The sequence below is a fragment of the Lynx rufus genome, unplaced genomic scaffold (assembly GCF_022079265.1).
Source record: "Lynx rufus isolate CCGP_SWC_20201006 ecotype Redwood Valley unplaced genomic scaffold, mLynRuf1.p SCAF_12, whole genome shotgun sequence".
Taxonomy (NCBI): Eukaryota; Metazoa; Chordata; class Mammalia; order Carnivora; family Felidae; genus Lynx; species Lynx rufus.
In genome coordinates, this window is record NW_025814826.1 from 67,329,050 (window position 1) to 67,339,196 (window position 10,147).

At 64.6% G+C, this 10,147-nt stretch overlaps 1 protein-coding gene across 1 annotated transcript; it reads right to left on the reverse strand.

Annotated features, from left to right (window-relative positions):
• Window positions 1-2,421: 2,421 nt before the first annotated feature.
• JRK (Jrk helix-turn-helix protein) lies at window positions 2,422-9,033 on the reverse strand. The gene is made up of 2 exons (XM_047074258.1): window positions 8,995-9,033; window positions 2,422-7,128 (listed from the first exon to the last, which is right to left on the reverse strand). Exon 2 carries the CDS (start codon window positions 6,687-6,689, stop codon window positions 5,064-5,066), a length of 1,626 nt encoding a protein of 541 aa, XP_046930214.1. The 5' UTR covers window positions 6,690-7,128; window positions 8,995-9,033; the 3' UTR covers window positions 2,422-5,063.
• Window positions 9,034-10,147: the final 1,114 nt, after the last annotated feature.

Consider the following 10,147-nt stretch of genomic DNA (forward strand, 5'->3'; position numbering starts at 1 on the left):
CACGAGCACGGCCGCGGCTGGCGCGCTCCGGGGCCCCCCTCTGCGGGATGACGGGCTCCAGGGGCCGCAGCAAGACCTCTGCTGTGGCGCAGACCAGCTCAGGGCCTCGACCCCTGCTCTGCACAACGGGGGCCACGCTGTCACCTCAGCCAGGGCCAGGGAGGCCTGAAGGTCCCGCTGCTGAGGGTCCCGGGCCTTCCGGTCCCTCCAGCCCTCATCTGCTGCTTTTATGTTTTCTTCTAACGTAGCACTTTAATTCCTGTGATGCATCCGTCGCTACTTTTGAGTTACCTCCTGGGCAGCCGCTCTCAGGCCGGCCAGAACGGACTTCGGATGTGCCCTCGCTCACTTCCTGCTGGAGACGGCAGCCCCACACCCCTTCCCGGTGTGACCATGAGACACAGCACACTGTAAAGGCGATGAACTCAACGACACGGGGCCAAGACGCCCACCTTGTGCGATGGCATGCCTTTTAGAGAAGCTGCCAGAGGAAAGGGTAGCGGGGGGGGGGCGCCCCAACCGCAGAGATGTCCGAGGGTCAACTGGACACGGTGTCCTAGGTCTCCCATCAGGACAGAACTGTCTTCCCCAAGCTTCTTTTTGTTCTGAGTGGATTTGAACTACTGTCGGGGTCACTTGCTTTGAGCCTGAGGAACTTCAGTGTTTCTCGGAAGGTGGGTCCGCTGGTACCAAACTCTCTCGGGTTTTGTGTATCCGCAAACGTCGTTCTCTCTCTTTATCCGGAAAGAGGGTTTTGGTGGACGCAGGAGTCTTGGCTGTGGGTTCTCTTCGAGCACGCGGACGATGCCGTCCCCGCGCCTGGGGTCAGCTGCCAGCCTCGTGGGCGCTCTCGTGGCCAGGGAGGGCTTTCCCGGACTCGGGATCGTAGCGTTGGTCCCACTGGAGCTCACCGAGCCGGCTGGACTTGTCGGCGGACGTTTCCTGATAAATCTGGGGATTTTCAGCCACTGTTTCTTTGCGTATTCTTTCCCTTCTGTCTCCTGCCCTCCCCGTCCTGCGGCTCCGACGGTGCACTTGGGGGTCCCCGTTTCTCCGAGACTGTTTGCTCCTTTCCCGTCACTGTCTTTGCGTTGTGTGATCTGTGGGTCTCTAGGCCAAGATCATGGATCTTCTTCTGCCGGCTCATGGCTACCGTTGAGCCCCTCTAGTGAACCTTCCATCGTGGTTGCTGTATTTTACAACTCCAGAATTTCCACTTGGTTCTTTTACTTAATTCTGATCTTTTCATTGGTTCCATTAGTTGCGTCGCTGTGATGGCACCTTCCTTCACTACTTTCCCTTCCCTGTTTGATGCTGGTTTTCTTTCCTCTGACTGTATCTACGGCGGCCACTTTCAAGTCTCCTCTGCTCAATCTAACTCACACACTGCCAGTTCTGTGGCCTTTGTTTCCTGGGGTCTGGGCCACATGGGCTGTTTCCTTGCACGTCCAGGTAGGAGACTAGTCGTTTTAGGGAACGTGCTGTAGCAGTTCCGGGCACGGGCCACCCAGGCCGGATCGTGTTACCAGTCCCATCTTGGGCGCGGTGGGGCGGCCTCCCCCAACAGCTTCTGCTCCAGCCTCCCACTGCTGGCCAGGGGCGCAGCCCCGGGCTCGCCCACAGTCACCCTGGGAGGACAGAGGCTCCGGCTGTCTTCCCTGCCCCTGAGCTCCTCTCCCTGCCGGCTGAGTGCTCTGCTGTCTTCATTACTGACGCCCTGGGCGTGAACGGCTTCCCTGACTAATCCAACCAAACTTGGCTCCTTTGAAAGAACGGCTCCTGAGATCGGTGTCTGAGATTCTCCCTGGCCAGCCTACAGTTCAGCCTGTGTCCCCTGTGGATCCACCGCTCCCCCCACGGGCTGTTCTCTGCGAGCTCCACTTTCCACAAGCACCCTCGAACCTCACCCTCTGTGCAAGCGCAGTCAGTCCTTTTGTGGAAGGCCTGGGCCCCGGGGGTGGGTGGGTGGGGACAGCAATTCCAGCCCTCTGGGCCTGCTGCAGTGCGGGGGTCCCCGCCCCACGAGTGGAGGCCCGCCCCCCCGGGCCCTCCATGGCCTTGGGGAGCAGGGCCGAGGCCCAGAGTGGGGGGTGGGGGTGGGGGTGAGGAGACCTGGCCCCGGCTTTCCCGGGCTGCTCCCCCAGCGTGGGCCCTCGCGTCCTCCACAACTGCGGGCCCAGATGCCCCTGGGACCCGGCCCGAGGGACGGGAGCAGAAGGGATGTGTGCCAGCTGAGGGAATTCTTGGAGGAGGTGCTACACTTCCCGCTCCCGGTGGCTGGAAGCAGACACCAGGATGGGGGCCGGAAGGCCAGTCTTGACGTGAAGCGGGAGCCACATGTGACAAATGGCAGAGGAGCCTGGCTGCACGCACGCGGCCGCCTCACTGCCCTGGACCCCCCTCCTGGACTTGCTGGGCGGGGCTGAAGCAGGCAGGACCTCTGTTCTCTTTACCGCCCTCGTGGACCCCCTAACACCCCCACCGAGCCACCTTCCGCCCCTCACCTGTGTTCCGGCCTCCCCAACTTCCGGCCCTTCTCGGGAAACCTGTGCTCTCTGAAGGCAGGACAGGGGCCTTGTCTGATCACCCGCCGGCCCCAGGCTGAGCACGACGCCCAGCACAGGGCGGGCACTTAACACACATCACGCCTGCGAACGAACGTCAGCATGCTCCCACGCCAGGAGAGCCCGCCACAGCTGGCACCCGGGGCACCTCCTCCCCAGAGATGCTCAGGCGGGCCCTCGGAGGCAGCATGGGTGGGTCCCGTTCGCCCCAAATTCTGCTCCCCCTGCGGCACGGGCTGCCAGGAAAGAGCCCAGCCTGCCTCTCTGCGTACCCCCGCCTCCAACCCCTATCCCTCCAGAACCACGTCTGACTGCTGTGGCCCCGGGCTGCCTTCTGGCCCAGGTGGGACTAAGCAGAAGGGTGCAGGCTGGGCCAGAAGGACAAGATGGCCAGGGCTCCGGGCCAGGGCTCGCAGGGACAGGGAGCCCAGGCTTCCTGCCTCAGTAGCAACTGGGGGGGAGGGAAGGGGGGACTGGTTCTACCCTGTTCCAATTTCACATCCAGTCTCACAGGGTTCCACCCAGCAATGTTTGGGAAAAAAGATTCTGAGGCTAAAACGTTCTGACCACCGAGCCCGAAGCTGGGCAAGGAGGGATGGGCAAGCAGCTGGGAGGGCCCTCGGAGGACAGGTGGGCGTGGAGGCCTGTGCAAGCCCTTGCACGTGGCCATGTACCTCGGTCTGCGGTCCAGGGAAGCTTGCTCGCCAGAGGCCTGCCTGTCCTGTTCCGCCCAGAACCTCCGAGCAGCGCGGCACCGTGGCTGGTTCTGGAAGGAGCGCCTGGAGGACAGACACCCCCCCCCCCCAAAGGCCATCCGGTGACGAGCATTTATCGTTAGGTTCCAAAACGGCCAGGATGGGGGCAGGTGGTGAGGACGCTGAGAGAATCCATGGCCTGGGGTCTAGGGTCTGACGGGGACAAGGCATCCACAGGGGACCTAGGAGGCGGCCAGGAACCCTATCTGCTCTCCCTTCCCTCACGACACCGCCCAGCACAGTCGAGAACCACGCCGGGCTGTGCGGGGAGAGCTTCTCAGGACGTCCGTCCTCCTCTCCGCTGCCCGTCGCCACCGCCGAGGGCAGCGCTCCGGTGACTCCCGACACCTAACTTCCCTCCAGGCCGCAAGCAGCTGCGATTCGACAGCAGCGGCCCCAACACACACGAAGGAGAGGACGCGACAGCGACACAGCCCTGCCTGGAGCCATCCGGCCCTAGGACTCGGCGACGAGACTCTTAAAAAGGCCCGTGCTTAGTTCACCATCTTCACACGTGCACAGAAAGCACGCACGGCCCACGTGCTGCCCCACGGCAGCAGCGGCCGCCTCCCGTGTTCAGAAAGACGTGAAAGCACCGGGGGGACCGGCCGCACGCCAAGCACCGTTCCCGCGGCTCCCGGAGGGACACACGGCAAACAGAGGAAGGAAAACGTCGCGCCAGCTCGGCCACCAGACCGTGAATCCAGGGGCACGGAGGTGAGAGGACACGTGGGGAGGGGAGCACGGCTGGCAAGGGGCCGCAGTAGTGCCGGCGAGGCCGGAAGCATCCGGGAGACACGGGAGGGACCACGCCTTCCCACGGCCAGGTGGTGCCGCCGGCTCCTGCCCACACGCGGCACAGAGGTGGGAAGGGCCGACCGCAGGAGTTCAAGCATCGCTAGAAACCTAAGCAGATCGTTCCAGCGCCGGGTCGCGTGTGCGCAAACCTCAGCCTCATTTCCGAGCACCTCCTCAAGATTCGTCAGCGTGAAGGCGGGAAGCGCGGAATCCCTGGGAGCGAATGGTGAACTTGGAGCCCGGACACCAGGCCTGCCGGCGGTGCGCCACGGGCCCCTCGGGGCAGCGGGCAGCCCGGGGGGACGGTCCTGCCTGCGCTGTGGGAAGTGACTCCGTCACGCCAGCGCAGCGTGCGGCCCCCACGCCCTGGGGTCCCAGGAGGAACGCGCGGGAGGCCGGGGCGGCTGAGTGAGCCCGCGGCTGAAGTAGGGACACGCGAGCAGGGTGACGACGTGTGCCTTCGAAGCCGCAGGCGAGGGCTCTGCCGACTCACGGTCAGAAGCGGAGTCCCAGCCGTCGCGCCCACCTGACGCAGGGATGGCGGCCACACGGCAGACCCAGGCCCGAGGGGACGGAGGGGCAGGCCGTGGGTGACGCTGACCCGGTCCAGTGGCCGCAGGTACTGCCATCGCTTGGCCCGAGGACCGGCTTTTCTCCTCCCGGACGGACAGACGTCTCCACCCGCACACACAGCAGGGCTCAGCCAGCGCGCACGAGGCCAGAGTCTGCCCGGCACAGTCCTGGGCTCCGGTCACAGGATGTTCCGCTAGGCTTTCGGTCTGGCGGACCCTTCCAGAAGGGCTCCTCACGTTCACGCGCCAGAAAACACGACAGGCCCGCGACGAACCAGAACACGCGGGATGGGCCGCCCCAAGTCGCCGAGACCCCACACCGGGCGCCCAGCCTCCCGGGCGAGCTCTGCCCGGCTCTGCAGCGCCCCCAGCCATCAGTCCTCGGCCGCCGCGGACGAGCAGGGCAGAGGGGAGAGCTCCTGGGGGGCCTCGAGCTTGACCGCGGCCCTGAGGGCCACGCGCCGCCCCTTCGCCTGCCGCTGCCTCGCGAACACCGAGCGCAGCGCGCGCAGCTGCCCCACCTCCTGCGCCGTGAAGCAGGGCTGTCCCTCGGCGAAGCGGACGACAGAGTCAAAGGCCGAGGCCGCCTGCTCCCAGGCCGCCTCGTCGCCATCCTTCTCCACCTGCTCTGGGCCCCCCGCGGACGGGGCCAGGCCCTCCCCGGCCTCGCATCCCAGCCCGTCTCCCTCGGCGGCCGCGCCCCGGTGAAGCCGGCTGCCGGGGCGGGCCGGGGCCTCTCTCCCGAGCTCCAGGATGTGCGCGAAAGTTTGGTCGTGAGGCTTCGTTTGGAGACGCTCCGGCTCCTCCTCGGAAGACGAGCCTTCGGCGAACGTGACCGCGGGCCACAGCTTCCTCCAGGCCCGGCTGAAGACGTGGCGGGGCACCGCGCTCCAGGCGCAGGCCACGCTGACGATGGCATCGTTCATGCTGTAACGGGGGTGACGGCCCTGCAGCGTGGCGGGGGGGTTGATGAAATTCCTCAGGAAATCTCTCCGAATGCCCTGGTCCATGGGCTGGATGGAGGAGGTGGCGCCCGCGGGCAGGAAGACGGTGAGGACGTTGTCGGAAACCAGCTGGGACTCCCGCGGGCGCGCCCGGGCGCCGTCCAGCAGGAGGATGGCCTTGCCGTCCTCGGGCAGGCCCACCGCTCGGAAGTGCTCCCTCACCGAGGGAACAAAGATGTGATGGAACCAGTCGGAAAAGATCTCCTTGTCCACCCAGGCGTTGCCCTGGGCCTTGTACGCCACCGGCAGGTGCTGGATGCCCCGGAAGGCCCTGGGGCCGCCGCGCTTCCCGATCACCAGGGGTTTGATCTTGTGCGAGCCGGTGGCGTTGGCGCACATGAGGACGGTCAGCCTGTCCTTGTTCTGCTTGACGCCGGGCGCCGTCCCGCCTTCCGGGCTGGCAGTGGGCAGGCACCGCCAGAGAAGGCCGGTCTCGTCAGCGTTGTATACCTGCTCCGGGGACAGGCCGTGCTCGGCGGTCAGGCTCCGGAAAAAGCCGCAGAACTGCTCTGCCGCCCGGTGGTCGGCCGCTTGCTTGTCGCCGGCCGCGTCCAGCTTCTTGATGCCGTGCCTGGCCTTGAAACGCCACAGCCACCCGCCAGAGAACACGCAGGGCTCCGTCAGGCGCATCTGCTCGTAGAAGTCCTTGGCCTTCTCGATGAGCATGGGGCCCGACACGGGCACACCCTCGGCGCGCTTCCCCAGGAACCACTCGTACAGGACGCGGTCCAGGTGCTCCAGCTTGGGCGTGTGCAGGGTGCGCCGCTGCTCCAGGGCCTTGTTGGAATCCGAGTTGGCAAAGAACCGAAGCAGCTGTGCCTTGTGGGCCTTGATGTCGTACAGGGTGGACATGCCCACGTTGTACTCCTGCATCAGGACCTTCCTGCTCTCCCCCTTCTCCAGGCGCGTGCAGATGTCGATCTTCTCCTTCAGGGTCAGCACCACCCTCTTGCGCTTCTCCCCCGGGCTCCTGCCGGCAGCCTGCTTGGAGGCCATGCGGAGGCTGGCTTGTCCCCGGTGGGTGGGGAGACACTCACCGCGGGGCCTGGCGGACTTCTTGCCTCTCCCGCCCCTTTCCTCTGCTCCCGCCCCTGCCTGCCCTGTCCCTCTGACCCCGGGGCCACCGTGAGCCTCCGCTGCTCCTCTGTTCCTCCCTGCGGCATCAGCGGCGCCTCGGCTTCCGGGCTCCTAGCGACGCTGGCGGCTCCCGGTGCTCTCCGCAGGAGACGACCGGTGTCACGACGCCCCTACTCGTCCACACTGTTGGAACCTCTGGCCTTCTCTCAGGAGGACAACGGCAGCCTCTCCCTTCAAACATGGACCACAGAGTAGAGGGGTCCTGGGAGCCGGTTTCTGGTTAATCGAGGCTGTACCGCCTGTGCTGGGGACACCCCTCTGGGCTCACGGCACGGTCCCACATGCCTCGCTTTAGGAACTGGAAAGCAGAACAAGGGGAGAAAGAACGTTACTGACCACGCGCCTGGGCCACCTGCACACATGCCCCCGTTAGTCTAGACCCGCTGGGAAGCTGCAGCGGAAACCAAAGCGTGGCAGGGGAGACCAGCACGTGAGCTGGCCCAGGTGGCGCAGCACCCGGAAGGCCGCCCCGCCGGGTGCGCTGGCTCTTCCCGGCCCTACCAAGTGACAAGTGACCTCTCGGCCATCACAGCTCCTTCAGGCCAGACAGCTCCACTCTTTCCTAACATCTGCCCAAACACCCCAGCCCTCCCTGCCTCGCGGAGCAGACTTGCGGGGCGGAGCAGAGGCATCCCTGCTGGACCCTTCGAGATTACCCACCACACTTCACCTGCGAAGACACTGACATCCTCCAGCCTGCAAGGAGTAGAGAGCTGGTGCCCTGATACCGACCGGCCCGCAAGCCGTGCAGTGTCTGCCGGGAGGGTCCCCTCGCTTCCTTCATGACTTGGTCACGTGGCCCTCACTCCCCTCCCCAGCTACAGCCTGCTCCCTGTCCCGCGATGAAAGACAGGCAGTATTCACCACGGGCTTCTAGCAACTCCCCACCCCACCTCTCACCCAAGCCCTTATTTGGGCCGTGTCTTCCCACAGATATGCAGACCGTGAGGCCAAAGACTAGCCTATGCGGAGCATAAAAACATAGCCCTTTGAGCTCAAACTCTAGGCACATCACCAGCCAGCTCTGGGTGTGCCCCTTCCCCCTTCTGGGTCAGTCTCCTGGTCTGCAAAGTGAGGGTGCTGCTCCTTTACGGATCCTACCTTTATCCTAGTTACTGGGAATGACAGTGTGAGAGCAGATTGCTTGGACCTAGACCGGGGGAAGTAAAAGGCCACCACCCACCCCTAAGAGAGTTCCATATGACAGCACCCCAGGAAGGAGGGGCCTGGAACCTGACAGGAACTAACTCTAAGCACAGCAGGGAGAAGGGGGGGGGGGAGGAGGAGGAGGAGGAGCTGGGACTGTGGAAAAGGCCTCCTGGAGGAGGCTCAGCGCCTGAAATGGGGCCATTAAGGACGTTTCCTGTTGTGCACATGCAGGTGTGTGCAGAGTAACATAAGGTAGCCGAGGACACTGTGGACCAGCCTGCGAGGCAAAACTCCCTTTACAACTGAAAGGCAGATACTCCGATATTCCGAAACAACTTCTCAAACCAAAGGGTAACCTAATATGGAGAGAGAATGGGGTGGGGTGGGGGTGTAGCCTTGTGAATTCAAAGTAAGCACACGAACGTGCACGTAAACATCTTATCCTCCTGTGCCCAAAGGATAGAGAAGAAGCTGGGGAGAGGGCATAAGGGGCCAGAGACGGGGCCGCGGGGCGGGGAGGGGGGGAGGACCTGTCCTTAGAAAAGAGCCGCAGAGATTCAGGAGAAAAAATGAGCAACCGCCTTCCTCTGGGAGCAGCCGTAGCGTGCAGGGGCAGGAAGGGCCGGGACCGCAGAAACGCGGGGCGCATCGCGGGGTTGGGGGGGTGGGTCTGCGCGGCGCAACGGCCACACCCGGGGCGCCCGCGGGAACCCAGAGCCGAGGGGCAGTCGGGTTTGAGGACACGCCTGCTTTGAGAGCGTCTCTCTCCCGGGACCACGTTTGGGGTGGAAGCTCAGTCCCGGGCACGGGAACAACCCAAAGAAGGAAAACCGAAAATAGTGCAAGTCTGCGCCGGGGGGCGGGGCGCCCGTGGCCGATGCTTTCCTCGAGCGGGGTCCCCGCGGGTCTGCGAGGGGCGGCCCCGCGGCGGGGCTGGGACGGGAGGAGCCTCCGCCCGGGGAGCACGGACTGCGCGGCGCCCCCACCCACCTCCCGGCCCCCCGGTCCCGCTCACCGGCAAACCCGGGCCGCCGCCACCGCCGGAAGTGCCGCCTCTCCCCGCGCCGCCGGTCCGCGCCTGGCCGCCTTCCCCCCAGCCACTTCCGGGACGCTCTAGGCAGCTTGGAGGACTGACTGGGCCTCTCGCTGGCCTTGCGGGCCGGTGCGGAGCCGGTGGGTGGGGCGCGGGGCGGCCTCTCCCTGTGCACCCGTGGGGCGGGCGCAGAGGCGTCGGAGCCTCGAGTTTCGCGCGAGTGGAGCCCTGCGCTGAAGGACGTGGGGGCCCTTGCAGTCCCGGCCAGGGTTGGCAGGAGGACGGTGACGCAGCCCCCCTCCCTCGGGGAAATCCAGGGGCCAGCGCGGTTTCCTTCCCACTCGGCCTCTTGCTGAGCGGGCGCCTCATCCGCACCTAATTTGCAGGGGTTGCGTGTTGATGTTTGAGACTTTAGAGCTGATGAGACTCACACTTGACCTGATGCAGTCAGAGGAGTTGGGGGGCCCTTGGGATGGGGTGAATGTGCTCTGCGTGCGGGACAAATGTGAGCCTTTGGGGACCAGAGGGCAGCCGTGGTGGCTGAATAAAGCACCACCCCCACCGCCGCCCCTTGCCCCACACCCTCATCCCCCACCCCATGAGCACGTGACCTCAGGGGCTTTGCTTATGTGATTAAGATTCTTGAGATGGGGAGATTATCCTGATTATCACAGGGACAGGGGTGGGGGACTGGGGGGGGTGCAGTGTAATCACAGGGTCCCTATAAGAGGGAGGAAGGAGGGACAGAGTCGGGAAGACAACGTGATTCAGGAAGAAGAGGGAGAAAAGGCAATGTGACAACAGACACAGGTCGGAGTGTGTGCTTTGTAGACCCAGGAAGGGCTGCCAGCTACGGATGCATATTCTTTCCCGGTTCCTCAGGGAGGATCCAGCTGCCGACACCTTGTGTCCTATTTTAAGCCTCCGAATGTAAGGTTATTTGTCACAGGAGCCGCAGGGAGCCTAGACGGATGTCCATAGCTGTCTCCGGCTTCATTCACTTTCTCCCCTGGGCTTCCAGGATGCTGTAGCCCCAGGCCCTCCTTCCTCGCCCCCCCCCCCAAGGATCCCTGACCTGCAGGGTTCACTCCTGGGCTCTCCCCTTCTACCCACACCCACTCCCTCCGTGATCTCC